Raw genomic sequence first — 22,444 nt, forward strand, 5'->3', positions numbered from 1 at the left:
GGAGGGGAGTGAAAGGTTGCTGATCAAGGAATGGCCTGGCAGGGGAGGCTGAAGTACCAGTAAGCGACTTTGCGGCGCATGGGGCAGCTTTTCCCCCTCCCCCACCTATCTTGTCTCATTCTGGTGGCAGAGGCGCGATGTGCTGTGCGGCCACCTGCCGCGAGCAGCCGTAGCAGAAGTGGGCTGGAAGCCACATGGGCTGCTGGATGGGGCTGTTGGTGCCGCCACCGCAAGGCGAGTCAAGTGTCACAAAAAATATAAGACACCCCAAAATTAAGACCTAATGCTTCTTTTGGAGACAAAAATAATATAAGACAGGTTCTTACTTTTGGGAAAACACTGTATATGGAACATTTTGCTAGTAGTTTAGCTAGATTAATTAGAGGACAATAATGGATGGTTAATTAGGGTACAGTCATGTTTTTTTTCTTTTTATCATTCATATACACACACACACACACACACACACACAAACACATATCCCCGCCTTTATTATTTTTACAGATATTCAAGTTAGCAAGCATACCTAGTACTGCTTCTCTTATTTTCCCCAAAACATCACAGTGGGGTAGAGTGGAATGAGAGAAAATAGCTGGCCAAAGGTTACTCAGCTGACTTTCATAGCTAAAGTTAGATTTGAACTTAGTCTCCTAGTTTCTAGCCTAGTCCCTTAATCACTAGACCAAACTGACTCTTGAGAGAATATGCATTAAAAAATAACAGACAAATATTTAATAACCTGTGTCAGGTATAAGACTTCTATTATGCAAATTCAAGAATTTTAAAAGAATCCATTAGTATTATCGGGAAGGAAATAGAGGGCACATTTTACATCTGCATATTTATTTTGACTGTCCATAGAGAGTTGTCTAATCAGGGTTGCCCATGCAGCATGAAATGTTTCAGGTTCTCCCACTTGTCTTCCTCAGCTGCAGAAACTATATACTATTAAAATTCTTCTGTCTTATAACCTTCAGTACCCCAAATCAGTTGAGGTTTGTGTGTGTTGAGATCGTAGTTGGATCAATGGATTTGTTCATTTTATTCATTTTCTTTTGGACAAAGAGGGAAATTCCCTACTTTGGTAACAACAGGAATAGCGATTGAGATTTTCCTAGCCATGAATTCAAGAATGAGCAGTTTCATTTAATAATATTTAAGTTAAAAATGTATAAAGACCACAAAGAATCATAATTTGATCTCATGACTCAGATGCCAATATATGTCCTCTTTTCCCTTTTTAATTCTTTGCTTACTTTTTCCTGTGACTGAATATTCATTAAATAATTGGATGAAAACAGTCATTATTTTCTTGAGATATTTGTCTTTTTCCCATTGTTTATTGAGATATTGCTGTATGAGGACTTGGTTTCTTAATGTTACTGACAGCATATGCAGGGCCAACATTTATCTACCTCCTGTATTGATCTGCTGGTAGAGAGATTGCAACTAATTAATTTTCTTGCAAGAGGGTAACTGAGCTACTGAACATTGGAAATCAGCTGTAGCTTTTTATATGGATTCAAATGCATTATGTATCTACTTAAAGGAATATGCATCTCTTTGACCACCAGTAATAGAATTTCAATAGCTTTTTGTGTAAACTTTATACTACTGTAGTATTTTTCATTGAATATGATTTGGTCCAGTTGTGGCCAATAATAGATATGCCAATTTATCTTTGATTTCTGTCATTTAATATCCTGATATAGTTGCCTTCACTTTTTCCAGGCAAGCACAAATGGTAAATTGTACCTGCCTGGCAGCATATATACTCTCTTCCAAGAAAGTTATCCATAATGTTGTGATGTGCTAATACCATGATAAATGCAAATGATTTCTCTGTCAGATTGTGGAAGAATGAACTTTTTTAAATGCAAGAATATATAATCTGTAGCTTCCAGGTCATATCAGCTTGCCAGCATCCTATTGTACCCCCTACAATGGATATGTTTCTTTCTTTGTTGCAAGACCGAGAGATTTTAAAATATGAAAGGGTGCCTAAGGCTTTCAGAGGCTTAATGATCCATTTTTACACCTTACAATGCTATGAAAAATTGGACTGATATTTTGGTGCTCTGTGTGTGTATTTGTGTGTGTGCGTGTGTGCATTTCAATACAGAAATGCAACACTCAAAAGGCAAAAATTAATATTTTAGGCTAAAAAAAATTGCCTGCTCCCTTCAAAGAAATATTAAAAATGTAAAGCTGGTGTGCTGTATTGAGATCCTATCCTTTCATATGATATAGTGTTTCTTAGCATTACAATGTGCAGAAAAAAGAACCAGAGACACTGAGCAGCACTATAGCGATTGGAAATGGAAAGCAGACCCTTTAGAACACAGCCTTCAAATTAGAGCCCTTGGAAAACTTTGGTAATCAGCTTACAAGGTTTTCCCAGTGAACAATTTGAAGTGAATTGTGTAAAATTTCACCATCTACTGAACCCAAGCCTGATTAAAATTGTTACCTTCAAAATTATTTCCATAGTTTTCTAGGCAACATAATGGCAATTGTCATTCAAAAGCAAAAACATTTAATTTTTCAATAATGGGCCACAGGGTGGTGCAAAGCTATCACAACATGATGCCAGCTGGGGAACTGTGATTCTTCTTTTTTCAGTTCATGGGCTTATATTAAAGGGCCTCTTAATTTTTCTATCTTCCTATGAATTTAAGGAAAAAAAAGAATAAAGGAGGGAATGGGGGATTTGTATCGCTCCTGTATTGCTACATGCGATTGCAGCATACTCCCACAGTTATGGGAACTGATATGTTAGATCTACACATATGTGAAGAGACTGCAAGCTTGGAATTGTATGTGTACTGCTTTAATAGCAGTGTTACAGCTCCACACTTAACATATAGTTACTATAGCAACTGAGGTTATAGCAACTGATGCTCCCTTAGCAACAGTGCCAGGAAATAATCCAGTACCAATTAAAAATAAACTGTTAGCTAGGGGAGTAGGAACAGCAATGGGAGAAGTAAGGTTTTGTTTTTTCTTTTTTTGTGAATTGGTTGCTTTTTCATCCTGAGACTTGGAGCACTGGCAGGGCCAGGAAGAATAACCCTTTTTCTTTTGAGCTTGGTAGCTGACATTATTCTCCTAAATTGGTAAGTTAGAAAGTATCTGCTCAGCCTCAGCCTCCCTGAAAAGTAAATTCCCTAGAGAGAAGTGAGGAGGTCTTCACTCCTCAGTATGTCACATCATTGCGTACCACAGCTTTCTAGTCTTTATTAGCATACTGATTAAAGCCAGTAGCAATATAGGCTCCAGGGGAACTTCCTAATGTGTTGCCGAGATGCATAAACCTATATTAGAAAGACAAACTCCTATTACTGTATCATGAGAACTGCCTCTTCCCATTCCCCTCTCCATTGCTCTATTCTTCTCTATTGCTACCTTTATAGCAGATAAGCAAGCAAGGATTAATAGAGTGGGGGCTTTTAATGCAAAGGTGGAGATGTGTGATTGTTTTAAAAATCAACAGAAATATACTTAGGTCATTGTATAGGTGTATTTTGCCTTCAATGAAGACATTGGGGAAGTTTCTGGATTAGTATTCCAGGGGACTTTTTATTTTTACATTATATGTAAAAAATATTTTACCAGTTGTCACAAGTCAGAGAACAGTCACGATATTATTACCTGCTGTGTTATAAGTGTAACATTGTGTTACAACTGTAAAACACCTTGGGATGTTGTAAAGTAGTTCTTATATATATACTACTAAAACTCTCCTGACTATAAGCTTTAACGAGGCAAAATGTACATGAATGCTCCAACACTGGAAGTTTTTAAGAAGAGACTGGACAACCATTTGTCTGAAATGGTATACGGTTTCCTGCCTAAGGGGGTTGGACTAGAAGATCTCAAAGATCCCTTCCAACTGTATTATTATTATTATTATTATTATTATTATTATTATTATTATTATTATTATTATTATTACTACTACTACTACTACTACTACTACTACTACTGTTTCTACTACTACTATATCATAGATCAAAACTTTTTCAGTCAAGGTACCTCAAATGGGATAATTTATATAATATCAAAACTCATTATGTCAGTAAAAATGAAATTTAAGAAATTCTTGCCATTTCAGTAGCACTGTAGTGCTGCCATTTTGCACCACCACCATGCTTCTGCAGTCATGTGATCCTCATTTACAATGTTCCTTGATACCTTGGGGAAGCTTGGGAAGCTTGTAGGGAGAAAGTCAGTGGGGGTCATGTGACCATGGCTGACAGTGGGACTATGGCAAGGAATTTGGACTTGCGTTCTCTGTTTAGATGAGGAAATATACCTGAAAGTATGAACAACAGGTCACAAGTTATCTGATAGTTTATAAAAGTGATTATTGTAATCTAGAAAATGGCTTGAGGATTAGAATTATATTGGAATCTCTAATTTATATTGGAATCTCTAATTTTATTGGAATCTCTAAATTTTTTCATTATAACTGATTTTCTTCATTATAACCTTGCTATAAATTGCGTTAAAGAAAATTTATTTACATGATTGACTATCCTGAAGCAAAATTCTGTTTGTTTACATTTTATTGGGGTAAAATTAAAGCAAGTTAAAGAAAAGAGTTTGAGTAATATAAGAAATTAACTTTTTTCTTAAATGGCATGCAAATAATGCAGAATGAAATACAAAATGATATCTTCTTGAACTCCCAATATATTTGATGCCCTGCATATATATTGTCCTAAAATATTTGGGAGGTTTTGCTTTATTTGATACATTTTTAAAAAATGTTTATTGTAAAACAAGTAATATATTATTTGTGTATTGTGTTAACTAGAGATTATTAACTGATGATTTAGGTAACAAACATTTAAAGATAGGGAAAAATGTTTATATAAATATTAACTATGGTTCCTAAAAGATTACTGTTAAGAAACATAAGGTTGCTGAGTATAGCATTGATAAACAGCTGCAAAGTGCATTAAATTATTTTCTTGTATAATAACAGTTAGTATCATACGCTCTAGTAAATAGTAAAGTCTTCACTATAATTAATTGATCCATGCATTTCTCTCTCTTCTCCTCCATTACCCCACCTCCAAGTAACAAAGCTACAGGTCAGCAAATCAAAGAGGAGTATAGTTCTTGTGGCAAATAAGCCTATCCCTCTGAATTGCTCTGTCAAGTCTCAAACCAGCCCAGATTCTCATTTTGCAGTCCTATGGTATGTTCATAGACCCTCAGACGCAGATGGGAAGCTCATTCTGAAGACCACTCACAGCTCTGTATTTGAATATGGCACTTACGCGGAAGAAGAAGGGCTAAAGGGAAGATTGCAATTTGAGAGGTCACTCTCGGGGGGGCTCTTCAGTCTGACGGTGCAGAGGGCACAAGTCAGTGACAGCGGTAGCTACTATTGCCATGTGGAAGAATGGCTGCTCAATCCTAATCATGCCTGGTATAAATTGGCAGAGGAGGTTTCTGGCCGGACTGAAGTCACTGTCAAGTTACCAGGTAATATTTCTCAAGTGGTGGCAGACTATGCATAAATAGATGGGAATGGGGGGCTCTGAAATCCTTGCATGTAAGTAGATTGGTTCCTCTTTTCCTTTTCTGGTTAATTTTTTTTTGTTTATATGCCACCAACTCCAATATTTATTCATGAAAGCTTCCAATAAATTAAAGGGATATTCTTACTTTCTACTGGCTGGCATTTGTTGTCCTTAGCAGCATTGAAAGTTCAAATACCAAGCAACTTTCTGGACCAATGCATAATTGACCAGTACTGTCAAGTTTTGTCTTGTAATAAACTTCACTTCTCCTATGCCTCAAAGTGTAGAATGCCAATCTGTTAATTTATTTATCTTTCCCTGATTCCATGGCAGCTTACTATTTAATAAAACCGTAACACAATACTAAACAGAAATTATAAAATTTTAAATTCTAAGAAGGGAGTTACAGTATGTCCTAATAAAGACAACTATAGGGAAAGTTCTTAATCTCTGGTGAATGCCAGCTGCTCCAGATATTCTGACTGGTACATTTGCAGACCCTCAGTTATATTAGTGGATGTTGTATCTGCAGCATTCCCATGTGCTATTGCATAAGACTCCATATTGCCTGCAGTATCTTTCCTATTCCATGGTGCATATATGGATATACAAACATACATATACAAAAGCATATACATACAGTACATACATACATACAAACATACATACATACATACATACATATGTGAAGTAAAATAAGGTGAACACCAGGATAAAATCATAAACATGAATGTTTAATCTACAAAACCAAGCTTTTGTCGGCCACACTACCGACATTGTCAGGGTATGAAATGCTGGATCCGGGAGTCCATTTTTATGTGGCTGGCTGCCTCTGCGCTTTGACCCTGGATCGGGTCATAGGTCCGCCCATTAGCATCGGCTGTGTAATTCTTAAAGGGGCCATTTCTAAAGTTGTCCTCTCCAATTGCTGTTGTTTTCTTTATGCGTGTGTGGGTGCCTGGAGATCCGCTGTTCATCCATTCCCAGTTGTCACTTCCTACCCCCTCATTCATCTTAGTTTGCCTCTGTATTGCTGTGCTATCTAGTGTGTGTGGTTCAAGCTCTGTTCTTCTGTTTGCCAGACCTACCTTTCCTTGCCTGTGTGTAAACTCCTGGGGGTTGGTCGTCTCGTTGTTCCTGTTTCTTGTCGCCCCCTTTCTCTCTCACTGACGGGTGAGCTCCTGTGTGTGTTAATGGGTTGCTAACCAGGCGTGTCTTTGGAATGGCTCTACTACTTGTTGCCCTCATTGCCCCCTCGGTACATATATGAGAGCACAGGGGATACCCATCCTGTTTGCGCTTGCTCTTACTCGTCTGTTCTCCCGTTGATCAGGGCTGTAATTCTATTGCTGAGTCATTCACAAGGCACACCTCCAGTGCATTTCTCCCATTCTTAAGTTCTATTGCCTCTCCCCTGCATCTGTAGTCATTCGGAGGGGAGGGGGTGTCCGGGTGTTTTTGCCTCTCATTTGCTGCTTTCCTCGTTAGCGGGTGTGCTCGTCTGTCTGGCCAAGTATCATCAACGGGGTATATCAGAGCTTTTCCCTTCTCCCCGGTATGTGTGTATGCCCCTCGGGGGAAGGCATCCAGTGGTACCTGTTCATTGTTCTCCTTCCCTCGTCCTGACTGGATTGAGTTGTTTGTGCTTTGGATGCCTGTGGGATATATTTCTCTCATGTTTTTTCTTCTCATCCTCCTTGTTCTTCCATGGATCTGAACATCAGCTCCTGGGAGTGGGTTGTCTGCCGGCGTTGTGTCATCCTTCCTCTCCTCTTCCATGTTTAAATGGGTTAGAGACGTCATTTTACTTGTGGAGTGTATCCCCAGTTCATCGCTCTCTCTCAGGGTTGTGATCACCTCCCCTATCCTCCCCTCTTTCTGGTCTTGTACGGAGTGAGTTGGTTGCCTGTTTTTCCAATTGGCATCCCGCCCTTCCCATCCCCTTAGTATATGATATGCTGGAGGGAGCTCTATATGGCGATTGATGGAGTGTTTGTCTGACAGCCAGGCTTCTTTGAGGGGGAGGCATCCCTTGGTGTTATCTTGGGATATGGCCTCGACGTTGGTGAGGTTGAATCCATGGCCGTAATTGGCCATGTGGGTCCATACCTATGAATATTGCTCTCTTCTCTTAACTGCCAGCTCATGCTCATGGACCCTGGTCTTAAGTCTCTTGGAGGTTTCACCAACATAATTGCAGGGGCAATCCTTGCATAACACAATACTAATGGATGGACCTATGACCCGATCCAGGGTCAAAGAGCAGAGGTAGTCAGCCACATAAAAATGAACTCCCGGATCCAGCATTTTATACCCTGACGATGTCGGTAGTGTGGCTGACGAAAGCTTGGTTTTGTAGATTAAACATTTATGTTTATGATTTTATCCTGGTATTCACCTTATTTTACTTCACATTATGTATATACCCGTATTTTTAATACTATCAAGGAGATATATATATATATAGCGCGCACGCGCACACACACACACACACACACACACACACACACACGTACGTTCAGGAAGTTTTTCAGACAGACTGGTCTGATTGATTACACCTTGACACTTTTAACTGCTATACTGCAGTTATACTTTTTACAATCTCTTTTGCCTTGCAGCCCTCCCAACTAGGGCTGTTAAGCAGGCTCAAGTCACAACTGCGAAACATTTACAAATACAAATTTCTTTTTCTGACAAAGAGTTAAAGAATTAAATTGGGAGACTAAGATGGCCATTTCGAGCTCATTCTGCTCTCTTTAGTTAGCCATACCCTTTATGGGATTCGAACCTGGGCAGTTTACATACTAGGCAGTGATTTAACCACCAAGCCACAAGCTTTCCTCCCCTCTTTGGTAGCCAAGTCAAGGGAGTATATACAGGAAGTTTTTCAGACAGACTGGTGTGATTGATTACGTGTGTGTGTGTGTGTGTGTGTGTGTGTGTGTGTGTGTATGTGTGTAGCACAAATAGGGTAACTTACAGAATGCATCCAAACTCCGGAACCTATGACTTCTGTGGAACTGAAATTTGACAATTGTATAAAGCATTTACAAAACATTTTATGACATAATACAAAATGTCATAAAACATATCCTATGGCCAACTCCTGGTGTTTAACTGCTCTGCTGTTCAACTGAGGCTAATTTCAAGACAGAGACCTCTCTGAATATTTCCTTTAATTTTCACATAGATTAGAAACTTTGCCATTGTTGAAAGCACTGAGGAATATGGAAAGAAAATATCTCTGGAATGATGATTCAAGGGTCTAGTTATGTTTAAAAAAATATTTGAATCCAGGCTCCCAGTATAAGTTCACAGGTGGAGCCTAAGTCAAAATGAATATAGTGGATATAGAAAGTCTACACACCCCTGTAAAAATGCCAGGTTTTTGAGATGTAAAAAACTCAGACCAGAATAAATCCGTTCGGAATTCTTGCCACCTTTAATATAATATATAAGCTGTAAACAATTCAATCGCCAAACAAACTGAAATCTCTTAGGGGGGAAAATAACAGTAAGAAACTTGAATAATGTTCACACCCTCTTATAAGTAAGGAGATAGCTAAGAATTAGCCAATCACATCCAAACTGATATTAAATACTCAGTACATACCTTTCATCAAATAAAATGCCTCTGATCAAGCCCACATAAAGTTCAGCTCTTCTAGTAGGATTCTTCTGACATTTACTCAGTTGCCTCTTAGAGCAAAAGACATGACCTGCAAAGAACTTACAAAGCATGAAAGGGATCTCATTGTTGGAAGATGTGACTTAGAAGAAGGGTACACAAAAATTACCAAGACATTGACTATACTATACCATGGACAATAATTAACAAGTGGAGAAAATATGACACAGTAGTGACATTACCAAGAACTGGATGTCCATCCAAAACTTAGGATCGAACAAGAAGAAAACTGTTCCTAAAGGCTGCCTACAGAAACATTAAAGGACCTGCAGGAATTTCTGGCAAGTGATCTCCCTTATTCTTTATTCTGGGCTGTAGGGTAGAAACCTTGTGTCATAAAGAAAAATATCCAAGCCCAGCTACATTTTGCAAAAAACTATCAAGTTTGACAAAAGAACATGGAAAATGTGTTATGGTCTGATGAGATCAAGATTGAATTTTTTGGCCATAATTCCAAAAAGCAAGTTTGGTGCAAAAACAACACTGTATACCAAAAGTACAGCATGCACACAGTGAGGCATAGTGGTGGCAGCATTATGCTTTGGGGCTGCGTTTTTTCAGCTGAAACTGGTGCTTTAGTTAAGATGGAGGGAATTATGAAGAGTTCTAAATATCAGTGCATTTTGGTACAAAATCTTAAGGCATTTGTTGAAATGCTGAAGATGAATAATTTTCAACATGACTACGACCCAAAGTGTACTCCAAATTAACAAAAGAATTACTTCATTAGAAGATCATAGTTTTGGAATGGTGTAGCCAGAGCCTGGACCTAAATCCAATTGAAAATCTGCAGGGTGAACTGAAGAAAGCTGTACACAGCTGATAGATTGGGAATGCTTTTCTAAGGAAGAATGAGCAGAGATTCCCAAAGTAAGATGTGCCATGCTCATAGGCTCCTACCCTAAAATATTGAAAGCTATCATAAAATCAAAAGGTGCTTCAACAAGTTTAAGGGTGTGCATTTTTATGCAACCATGGTATTGTACATTTTTATTGTTATTTTTTCTCTTCAAAATATTTCAGTTTTTCAGTTGAATTGTACAGCTTATGTTCTATGTCACAGTTTGAAAGAACTCTGAAGTGCTCTATCTTGATCTGATTTTTACATCTCAAAAAACTGGCATTTTAACAGGATACATAGACTTTCTATATTCCCTGTAGTTACAGATAATACATAAAGTATATCAGAGCAAAGTTGAAACTGTAGAAGTATAACTAGTGTTTAGGCAGTTTTTCCTCAGTTAATAATTATTTTTTTTTGTATTTTCCTAGATAATCTGTTGGAAGTCAACAAGAGCCAAAAGAACCTAACTATTTTAGAAAACGATTGGGTAACACTAGAGTGTCTAGTTACTAACCGGAGCAGTCAAGCTTCCCAGTTGTCTGTGGAATGGTATGTGTGGAAATCTGGTGACCCAGAGAAAGCAGCAGTTATAAAGCTGACAAGGCAGGCCACTCTTTTATATGGAGAGTTAGCAACTCTAAATGGTTTGAAGAGCAGGCTGCACCTGGAAAGTCCTTTGCCAGGCCTGTATCTTCTTACTATCCAGAACATGACACTGCAGGACAATGGGACCTATGATTGTCGAGTGGAGGAGTGGCTGCTGAATCCTACGAATACCTGGTACAAACGAGCAGAAGATCTGTCTGGACTGACAACAGTTTTGGTGAAGAAGCCAGGTAGATTATTCATTTACTTGAAAGGTTGCATCACAGATGGAGAAAACAGCTTTATCTCTGCCCACTGCAAATTACTCTGTGAACTATCTGGTTGCACTGAATGTATTTTAGTCAGCAACTAAATCAGGGGTGTCAAACTCAATTTCACTGAGGGCTGCATCAGCATTGCTGTTGCCCTCGGGGAGGGCAGGTGTGTGTGGCCAGGGTGGGTACGGCCTACTGGGTGGGCGTGGATGGAGTGGGTGTGGCCTACGGGGTGTGCGTGGCCAGCTTTACATCATTCACGTCAAGGGTGCCTGTGAGGGCCTGGGCAGGAGTGGGACAGATCTGAGGGTCTCTGGCAGAAGGGGGTGGGACCAGGGCAAGTGCCAAGGCATGGTCCACTGGAGGAGCTTCACTGTTCCTCTCAGGTCATGCAGGAGGGCTGGATGGTGGTGCGGGCTGCCAGGAGCCCTGGACAGCAGAGGTCAAATGCCCAGCCTGGCACCTGCAGCACCAAGCCCAGCCCCGCTTCCCCAAGGGGGCGCCCAGCTGCACTTACCTCCTCCTCAAGGCTGCTGCTGCTGTGCTTGCTCTCCTTACCCAGGTTGCTCATGATGAGTACGAAGGCAAAGTCAGAAGGAGGGCCATTCCCTCTCCATGGGAGGAGACCTGGCTTTGTATCCAGTTTCCTTAGCAATAGGATGGGAGACCCCCAGGATAGGCCAGGAGGAGGGGGCAAGGGGATGGTGAAAGAGCAGCAGGGCAGGATTAAGGCAAGACTTCCTTCATACCCTCCCTCTCCTTCTTTCCTTCCTTCCTTCCTAAGTACAGAGTGGTGGGAAAATATTTAAGATGAGGGAGGGAGAAAAACAGGCAAGAAACGCAGCTGGGGAGATGTCACCCTTCATGAGGAATGAAGAAATACACCATCGCCTGGAAGTGGCCAGCACATGGCCCTCACCTACTTCACATATCTGGCTTGGTAGGCTCTGGGGGAGGGGATGCCATGAGCAGCGTGAGAGTCAATGTTACCTGCGCAATGCCACCCAGCCCCCAGCCTGCCCAGTTTCAGCAGGCAATGGGGCACTTATTTTTATTTATTTATTTTATTTATGAGACTTTCCTCACAGCACCAAGAGGCTGAACTGGGCAGTGCAAATTCAAAAAGAAGGGTGACATCTCCCCAGCTGCGTTTCTTGCCTGTTTTTCTCCCTCCCTCATCTTAAACTCACATGCCAGAGCATCTTATACAAGGGTGCGTCTTATAGACAGAAAAATACCGTAATTTTGTGTCTCATTTCAGGAAACTGTATTCTGAAGGGAGGGCCATTCAATCAAGAAATTCCAAATTTTGATTTTCAGCATTGGCACATGTTCTGTACAATTAGAAAAACTAATTGGCCTTTGTATATTTTCAATATATTCAGATGCCTCACTGCAAGTGGATGCAACAGTAGCCAACCTCACAGTGCCAGAACAGGACCATTTCCATTTGGATTGCAACATTTTGTCAGCTACCAGGCAGGATTCCCGTTTTGCTGTGACATGGTTCATCATGAAAAATAAAGTCAGAAGTGGACAAACTGGTCACAAGAACGAAGAAGATAAAGAGACCTTGTTAAGAGTAGGCCAGGATTTCGTCTTCAGCCGAGAGGCCAGTCCTTGGGAAGGGAGACTACATTTTCAAAGACTTTCAGCCATGTTTTATCGACTGACTGTATTGCAGGCAGCTACTTCTGATGCTGGCAATTACTCATGCCATGTGGAAGAGTGGCTACCTGACCCCAAGGGAGTCTGGTACAAACTTACAGAAGAAGATTCTGGTCTTATAACTGTGTATGTGCAAGATACAGGTAAGGTAATTATGATATTTAATGGACAGGAATGGGGCTTGTAAAAATTTAGTGAGAATGTAACCTGAGAATATTTTGCGGGGTCTATACTAAATAAAGTGTTTTCAGAATATTAATTAATGAAAATGATGATTGCATATCACAGTTATTTCCAACCCGGTAGGAACTGCTCATTGTTTCCGTGTTGATTGCAATTGATGTATGCCATGCTGAGTATTGCAAGTAAGAAAAATAACCAAATAATATAGCCTAAAAATATTGGTGGAAGATACAAGTTATGCTGAGTGTAATATAGGAGCAACCTACAAGTTATTCACTCTGGGTAATCTAAATGTGTTTTAGATTTTCTCTCTGAAACAAATTGAAGAATCTCTGTCATGACATGTTTCTAGCAATCTTATACCTGTTGCATATTACCTGAATAGCTACTTTTCTGCATCAAATGTCATGCAAATTAGGATTCCCTAACTTAGAATCTTCCCCGTTATAATGCAGAGCTATGCAACCTAAGATGCAGATGCCAAAAGCATTAAATAAGACCAAACTTTTGTTTTGCCACCAACTTAATTTTTTTGATATGAAAAAATAATTGCACATACATATTAACTGCCTTACTAAGGAATTCAGGGCAGCTTCCATGGAGATCTCTCTTCCTTAAACCAACTGTGTAAGAAAATGACTGATTTAAAATCAGCTAGTGAGTTTTTATTATAATAGGGGTGGAGTTGAATCTCGGTCTCTCAGGACTCCACCCGGAAAATGGTGTTCTGAACTAGCAGTGGGGTTTTTTTTTTTGCTCTGCTAGACAAATGGCTGGTGTGGTAGTTAGGAGCTCGTCTCTATAGCTTATTAACTCCTGAATTAGAAGAGGAGTGACATGGAATCCACATGAAACTCCTTGGATGGTCCATGCCTGGCTTGGGGAGGTGAGATTTGGAGGGTTTCATCTCCCTGGTAAGCTCAACCAAAGCTCACATCCAGTCCGCTCAGTCTTTGTTCTCAAAGAATGCCTCTGCTTTTAACCCCGCTTTTTTGCAAAGCATTTTCTTTTTTCTTTTCTTTCTGCATGTTGGTTGCTGGCTGTGTGCTGGACTTTTAATACTCCCTCCTCGTGGACTGTTAATTGATTTAATAGCACCGGGGGTATGAGTGGAAATAGCTTATCTCTCCTTATGGAAAAAGCAAATGGCAACAAGTCTTCTTAGGCTACTGAGAGAATAATTGAATGATCTAATCATATAGAACTTTTACCAAAAAGACTACATAGTATCACTTTGAAGATTTTTTTTTTTACCTTCATTGTATTTTTATTGCATTTTGTATACAACTCTCAGCTTTCTATGCTAAAAGTTTAGAATTTGTTTTTCTCTGCACTTCAGGAATTTGCATATCAACATTATTCTCCTTGCCAGCTGCTTTGCACTTGGAATTTTTCCCGTGACCTTAAAAAAAGAACTGTGTATTCTTGTTTGCTTCTCTGCTGCCAGCAACTGGCTGTAAGAGAAGAATTGTGTACATTTATAAAATGCCTCCTAAGAGAGAAGTAAAGATGTCAGATGAACCCAGTGCCAAGCTTCTTATGGAAGTATTTGAGAAAAAGTTTTCTATGTTATATGACATCTAGCAAGAGATGAATAAAAAATCTGATAAAAAGTTTGAATTATTAATAACAAAGTTAAAACAAACCAAAGAAGACATTAAAAATACACAGATCAGATTAGATAAGATAGGTACAAGGTTGGATTCTTTTCATTCACATTTGCTATTATTGGATTTGAAACAGAAGGAACTTTTTCTGAGGCCAAGAGGAATTTCTGAAGAAATCCAAAACTTAAGAGATCTAATTGTAACAGAATCTGGATCTCTCAGGTCTTAGTTCACTGTACTATCTTTATTCTCCACAGTCTCATATTTTATTTTCTTAAAATTACAGGTATGGTACTTTCTCAAAGACAGTACTCTTCTTTTGAAAGCTTATAGCTATGAGAGCAAAAGGAAACAAAGATCTAAAAATTATTTTCCCTTTGATTGCCAATCTATGATCTGTACATATGGCCATTTATACTAATTTTTAGTGATTGGGGAACACAGTAGCCAAATTTGAAAATTATAGTAAACAAAACCTTTTGGTTAAAAAGTTCTACTTACACAGGACTGATTTTAGCCTCACTTGGTATATTGCTTTTTAATAATTGTTTACAAGAGGTGGTTTGGTCTAGTGAAGGCTCTGGATTAGGTGCAGGAAGATTCGTTCTAATCCTGTGTTTGGCACAGAAGCCAGTTGGATGATTTTGGGCCAGTTGTTGTCTCTCATGCTAGGAAGACAATAATAGCTTTCGTTTGAAGATGTTGCCAAGAAAATTGTGTGGATATTAGAATTGAACTGGAGTTTGCCCATGTAGGTACCAGAAATCAAGATTGACTTAACAAACAAGATGCAGGCACACACATACACACACAGACTCATAGACACAAATGTTTGATATATACAGAAAAAAAGAAATGTATTGATCTGAAAGTTTATTACTATCCTTTGTCACTCTTTTTTAGGTTCCTCTCTGCAATCTGTTATCTGCACCAATGACTCTCTGTTCTACTTCGTATTTTTTTATCCCTTTCCCATTTTTGGCATTCTCATCATCACCATTCTGCTGGTGCGATTCAAAAGCCGAAATTCCAGCAAGAATTCCGAAGGAAAGAACGGGGTCCCCTTGTTATGGATCAAAGAGCCACACCTAAACTATTCCCCCACTTGTCTGGAGCCTCCTGTTCTCAGCATTCATCCAGGAACTATAGATTAAATGGCAGAGTCCTAAGAGAGGTAAGGCTGCATCTGAAACCCAAAGGAGGTCTATTTTGTTGAATTTTTATTCACCATCTGAACTTTTGGATACCAGCTTACCTCTGCTACACTATTCTATCATCTTTGGGGCTAGAAGAACCTGAACACTCCAGAATGCCTATGAAGAACCAGCCAATTGCTAAGGGGGATGGAATGTCCATTTGTTCACTGTATATAATGAATTTTCATACTGTTTCCTTTTCATCCAGTGTCATCATTTGTCTTCTGGGCTGTAATTCTGTTGCTCAAATATGTATTCTTGTATTATGCAGAGGACAGACTCCAGAATGTATTGATTAAGTTGGGCCCTGGTTGTGCCAAAGTGGGGCACTTTATTTTGAGTAAGCTTGTTTTATCAAATGGGCTTGTTTCAGCAGCTAATGTCCTTGGAGTGGACCAGAAAAACTGCATATTGCTTTTGAGAAATGAACCTAGGATCACTCCATACTACATATTAAGTGGCATTGTTTCTGCCATATTGGTCTGGATGTTTCTTATTATTGAGGACTGAAAATGCATATGGGGGAGGGAGAGTAGCTTTGTTTTTAGCTTCAAAAAGAAATTACAGTCCATCAAAGGAAAACTTTGACTTCCCCAAGTACAATTGCCTGTCTAATTCTAATGACCAAAAAAGCTCTGGTTTAAATATCCTCCACTATCACATTTAGCGTCTGCAGCAGAAAAAAATAGATCCTAATCTTGACCAAAGTTTAGGAAGCAGTGCAGGAGTAACTGCCTCCTTGTGTGGCCTGGCACTATAATAACTCTGGAATGTTGAAACAGAGCAGAGAAAGGGCTGACATAGTGACCAACTTTTGTTTCTTACAAATGTTGTAAGAAACAAATGCACTGTCTACACAAAGAAGTTTACATCAGGCAAGAAGGGGTATGAATGTTGTTCCTTCCCTCCCATATATGTATATGCTGCTTTGTTATTTCAGCTTTATTTTTACTATCCTTCATCTTCATTCCACCAGCCTTGCATAAGCCACAATAAGTGAAAGTATGCTGGGCTAAGAACTGTTGTTCTTTCTATGAAAGGCACAGCATTAAGAGACCTTGGTTCAGTTCAGGTGGAATTCCTACTTCAAGTCAAGAGCTCGTTCCATGTGCTGTCCAGGAAAATGTTTATTATACGTGATGGAACAGATCTCTTGTGCCCTGATTCTAGCTGCAGAGACAGGGAAATTTTAAAACTTTACAAAAAAAGTGTGTTTACTGTCTTCCTAAAAGTCTTCCTGGCACAGCTGGTTGCTAATTTTCATAAAACAAGTGAATCTGTGTGATTCATAGTGTCAGCGATATATGCCAGCATGTTCTGCTGCCTTGACCTGAAGGTGGTGATCAGTGGTAAGAAGATAGCAATACAGCAGGTTTTTCCTTCCTGAAGAGTGAAAACTAATAGTTTTGCTAATTCGTCCTTATTAAAGCAATTTGTGGGAATAACAAACTTGATGAATGGGGCTTTAACACCAGCGCAAAGGTTTTCCTTATGTCAAGAGAAAGACGTGCCTGCTATACTAATATTAGAGCTAATATTAGAGCAGTCTTTCTCAATCTGGTGTCTCTGAGATGGGTGGAGACTACACTTTGCATAATTCCCAGCCAGCAGGGCCTTTGGTTATGCTGGTTAGAAATAACAGATTTGTAATAAAACACATCTAAAGGACCTGAAGTTGAGGCAGGTGCTCAACATTATTGATCTAAGCTCTGAGATTTTGAAGAGTCTCCCATCCTTGTAACATTCTAATAAAGCACCCGGAAAGTTCCCAGAACCAAATCTGCCTCTGCAAAACCTTAATCTTATATAATGTGCAATTTGAAAAAAAACATAGTTTTAGTCTGCCTGCCTATACTGTTGTCTATTCAGAAGAGAGGGGATTTAAGAAAATGAGACACCTACACAACACACACAAAAATTTCTAGCTTCTCTGTACGGTTAATTTAAAACGTCTTGTACATATTCTGCTGGAGGGCAGGAGTTGTAATTGAGTTAAGGTCTTACAAAGGAAAGGAGGTAGTGGGACAGTCCCTGCCCTAAACAACATTGCTCCTTATCTTTGCATTGGAAATGTTTTAAACTGACCTAGTAGTATCAATGCTTCCCTGCCAGCAATCCTCCTCTGCACGCCTGCTTATGGAAAGTTATCCCACAGCGACATCCAGTGGCTAGCTCTCCCATCTGTGGACTGTGGACTCTTGGGAAAGTATATGGATGTCATAAAGCCTCTAAATAGTGGAAGAATTGTCCCACAAGCAGCACCAAGGATCACTTGCAAATGACTTGTCCATTGTGCTGCCAAACTGATTACTAGTTAGAATGGGCTTTCTTTTTAAAACATGGACACCGCCTGCAAAAAGCTTTCACAAAGCTTTTTGGACCACCTTTCTCTACCCAGAGAAAAAGGAACAAGCTACCTTTGCATGATATGAGAAAATGTGTTTTTTTATTATTATTATTATTAAAGAGAACTTTGTACCATGTTGCACTAAATGTTTTATACAACACACATGCAAGCTGTAGTAAACTGTGTTAAAATTGTGATTTAATGTCCTGTGTTAATGGTTTTGAACTGTTAACAAAGCTTTTTTATTAATACAATTCAGCTATCAATGTGCTGCTTATGTCAAGTTGGGTGTTCAACTGTAGCAAGCCACAACATTCTTGCTCTTACCATGGCTTGGCGTCACTGCCATGGGCACACATCATAAGCATTGAACAAATGCCTACAATGACTCAACTGTGCAGAAGAACGGATTTCACTGGTCTGTTCTCCTTTCATTCTGAAAGCTAAGACTATGAATATATAACTTCGCTGGGGCTTAGCTATAATGGCAAAGAGAGACCTGCTCTTCTATAAAAACTCAACAGTGCTGAGGAAGGAATGGGGAACTAAGCTAATATTGCAGTATATTACTGGAGTTATACAAAATATCTCCATGCTTAGCAATTGTTTATCATTTTTTATTCCTTAAGAGATTATCTTTCAGCGCATAGACTTTTTCAGTCTCAGAGCCAGTTTGTTCTAGTAATTAAGACACCAGGCTAGAAGCCATGAGACCATGAGTACAAATCCCACTTTGACCATGCTGGGTGACCTTAGGCCAGTCATTCTTTCTCAGACCAACTCACGTCACAGGGTTTGAGGAAAAGAGGAGGAGGGAATATTAGATATGTTCACCACCTTAAGTTATTTCTAAAAATAATAAAGGCAGGATACAAATAAAAATATTAGTGATCTAATAGGCCCAATCCAACTGGGCCTATTTCGAAACTATTGGATTGAATGAGCAAAGTTTGCAAGATGCTAAGCAAAACTTTATATTGTAATTCCTAAGGCCAAAGTATAGCTCACTGCCTGCAAAGATATTAGTCAAAAATACACGTAGAATGTAGGTAGGTATGTTTGTATGTATATCCCACCTTTATTATTTTTATATACATTGTATACAAATAACTCAAGGCAGCCACTAAATTCAGCACACCTTCCTCCTCTATTTTCCCAACAACAACCCTGTGAGGTGAGTTGGGCTGAGACTAGTCACCCAGCTGGCTTTCATGGCTAAGGCAGGACTTGAATTGCTTATATTAATGACAGCAATTTGAAATAATGGATGAGAACAGCCCAGTTGCAGCTAGAGGACTAATGGCTGTTTCTGCCTACACACTCCCTAGAAAGCCTAATGCACGTATCAAAAAGTTTCCCTTGTTTCAGATCCTTCTGCTACATTTCTAAATACAAAACACAGAAGATTAGAGATCCCAACTAGTTTTACACATAAAATGAAATGTATCTTCTCCTCTCCCCCTTCCAGCTAAATTTTATATTACACTCAAATAAATTCTTAATTTTTTTAACATTTTAGGGACAGATGGTGGTAGATTTTTCAGTAGTATTTACTGCATAATTTAAATCGCTATATGTATGCACTATTCATAGTTACAGTTTATAGGTAAATATTTTATTTTGCTGGATTTTAACAGTTACTTCATCTCTAGCAGTAGGACTTTTAGGTAGTCAAACTGAGATGATAGAGTTCCTCAGCTACTTTTTCCAGTCGGTCTCTGTATTCAATGTGTTTATAGTTTTTTTCACTAACCCCTTTGAAGCCATACATTGCTCCCCACCAGCATGCAGCAATCGCCCCAGTGGAGTCACTGTCCCCACCATGAAAGAAACCCCGCAGAGCCAACTCAGTCCAATTCTCAGAACCCAGGAGAGCATCATAGGCAATCATGGGCGCATCATGGCCACTACTACCTCCCCACCCTGAGAAACTCAAGGAAGTGTAGAATTCATCTCTCTCTTTCACACCAAATATTTTAGGGAAGGAAGGAGGAGAGTTTCCATCTGAGATGCCTCTGATTTCCAGGTATCTCTTCCACTGGCCTTCAAAGTAGTTCCTGTGAAATAGAAATGCAAAGTTTCTATTGATATGCTAGATTTATGTAAATTAATGAATTTCATTAAAAAAATCTAACCACTCCACACTCCCTACTTAATATTTGGAAGATTATGGAGGAAAGTTAAAGTCCAACATAACAATAAAACTTTAGTTAGAAGATGTTGCCTTAGATGTACAAAGTATAAAAATGGAACCAATATAATTAGAAGGCTTGAAGTATAAATTATCAAATAATTTGAACAGTTACAGCAATTGGGAATGTCTAGTTTAATGAAAAGAAGGAATAGGGGTGATATAGTAGTGTTCCAATATTTAGGGGGCTGCCACAAAGAAGGGGGGGGGTCAACCTATTCTCCAAAGCACCTAAAAGAAGAAGAAGCAATGGTTGGAAACTAATCAAGGAGAGAAGCAATCTAGAACTAAGGAGAAATTTACTTAGTTAAAACGTGGCATGGTAGCTCAGCGGTTAAGACACTAGGCTTGTCGACTGGAAAGCCGACAGCCCAGATTCAAGACCCGAGCACCATGCGACTGGGTGAGCACCCATCCTCGTGCCAGCTCCTGCCAACATAGCAGTTTGAAAGTATGCAAATGCTAGTAGATAAATAGGTAACCGGTGGGAAGTAACAGGACTGTGACATCATACTGGCCACAGAAATGTCTTCAGACAGCATTGACTCAATGGCCCTGAAATGGAGATGAGCACCGCTCCGTAGTGGAGTAAAATCTGCTAAAATCTTCCTTTTAGAACAATTGATCAGTGGAATGACTTGACTTCAGAAGCTATGAGTGCTCCAACACTAGAGGTTTTAAAGAAGAGATTGGACAACCATTTGTCTGAAATGATAGGGTTACCTGCTTGAGCAGGGGGTTAGAAAACTTCCAAGGTGCCTTCCAATTCTGTTATTGTTACCTTCTCCCCTCCATTCTGGGACTCTGTGTTCTCCAGTTGAGAGCTCAAATAAGGAAGGTATGTATACTACTCATAGATTATTCTTTTGTTCCAAAGTATCTATGTGGGTTCTCTGAGTACAATATATTTAATGCTTGCTCAGCACTATATAGTTACAAAAATATCAGTTATGCTTACCTTTAAACTATTAACAACCCAAATACCCATACTTACCAATGCTCCAAATTTTTATCTACAAAGCAGCCAGACTTCTGGATATAGGCCTTTGCTTTAGGGATCACCTCCATTAGCCCTCTTCCCCATTCCTGTGGTGGTTTGTGATTCACAGCATAAGAAGTAAAAAGAGCAGATGCAAGGGATCCAAGATAACCAGTAGGATGATGATGAGTCATTCGTCCACTCTCAACACTGACCGCAATTAATTTTTCCAGGTCTTCTGGATGACAAAATCTTAGTCCAATGCACATCGACCTCATAGCAGCTCCACATCCTCCTCCCCTTTTACAGAAATTAGGTATCCAGCTATCTGAGTCATCTGGATCCAAATTCATAGCATAATGCATGCAAGTATCACCTATGAAAGATGGAATATTGTATCAGAACATGTTCATTATAAGCAGGCAACAAAAACAATAAAACACTGCAAATAGAATTTAGCCCAAACTTTTCCAAAAACATAGCTCCAAATGACTTAATACCATTATCAGAAAAATCTTCTCTGAATAACTTTTTGCTATGCCTGTCTTCTTACACAATGTAAAATAACCTTCACTGAATATCTCTGAACATGTTTTCTTATAAGACCCGTCATCCTTAATCAACCTGGCCAACGTTGCCTGACGATGCGGTTTGCACTCCTGATACATTTTAAGAACACAGAATAGGGAAGCCTAGTTTACAAAATTAGTAGTTAGTGATAATGATACTACTAAACTATCACAAAACTGTTGGCAAAAAGGAGGTCAAAACTAGCAATCCCACTTCAATACAAATCTACTCGTGTATAAAAGCTTGTTTTACCACTGTGAAACTGAAAATTCTTAATGCTGTTCATAAATCTGAACAGCCTTAACAATATTGGTTGAAGAAGCAGATAATTAAAATAATAAAACATCTAAGTATGTAATTAGATGTACATTTATATGGAATTAGGTCCCACTGAATAAAGAATATAGAGTATATAAGATGTAAGTGAATGGGAAACCCTTTAAATTTATACCAAAGTATGCATATATTTCACCTAGAAGAATTTACTTTTCTAAACTTTTTCCAAAGTTGTGCAACATCTGCAATACTCTTTATATGTCTTAAATGAAAATTCAGAGAATTATTACACATCTTCTAATTGCAAGGAGGGAGAGAACTATTATGATGGAATGGCCTGCCATCTTGGAGTTACAGGTGCTTCATTGTTTGAAGTTTATCTCTGATTGCTTGAGGATCCTGCTTTGACCAGGGATTCAAAGGTCTCTTCCAACCTTATGATTCCATGAATCAAGCAGAATAGTTTTTAAATAGCTCACAATGTATTCCATGGTGAAAGGG

The 22,444-nt window shown here is 39.1% G+C and overlaps 2 protein-coding genes across 5 annotated transcripts in view; one reads left to right on the plus strand and one right to left on the minus strand.

Annotated features, from left to right (window-relative positions):
• Positions 1 to 18,124, plus strand: part of IGSF3 (immunoglobulin superfamily member 3) — a 130,690-nt gene extending 112,566 nt beyond the window's left edge. For all 3 annotated transcript variants that reach the window (XM_039333766.1, XM_039333768.1, XM_039333767.1), the window contains 4 exons: positions 5,086 to 5,496; positions 10,495 to 10,902; positions 12,312 to 12,737; positions 15,288 to 18,124. In XM_039333766.1, coding sequence (XP_039189700.1) covers positions 5,086 to 5,496; positions 10,495 to 10,902; positions 12,312 to 12,737; positions 15,288 to 15,538 — 1,496 coding nt within the window. In that variant the 3' untranslated portion in view covers positions 15,539 to 18,124. The remainder of the gene's footprint in view (positions 1 to 5,085; positions 5,497 to 10,494; positions 10,903 to 12,311; positions 12,738 to 15,287) is intronic.
• The window catches only part of ADPRH (ADP-ribosylarginine hydrolase), a 33,011-nt gene continuing 28,675 nt past the window's right edge, over positions 18,109 to 22,444 (minus strand). For both annotated transcript variants that reach the window (XM_039333770.1, XM_039333769.1), the window contains 2 exons: positions 21,113 to 21,473; positions 18,109 to 19,984 (listed from right to left, as the gene is read on the minus strand). In XM_039333770.1, coding sequence (XP_039189704.1) covers positions 19,591 to 19,984; positions 21,113 to 21,473 — 755 coding nt within the window. In that variant the 3' untranslated portion in view covers positions 18,109 to 19,590. The remainder of the gene's footprint in view (positions 19,985 to 21,112; positions 21,474 to 22,444) is intronic.

The sequence above is a fragment of the Crotalus tigris genome, unplaced genomic scaffold, assembly GCF_016545835.1.
Source record: "Crotalus tigris isolate CLP2741 ecotype Arizona unplaced genomic scaffold, ASM1654583v1 scf7180000024508.2633422, whole genome shotgun sequence".
NCBI lineage: Eukaryota > Metazoa > Chordata > Lepidosauria > Squamata > Viperidae > Crotalus > Crotalus tigris.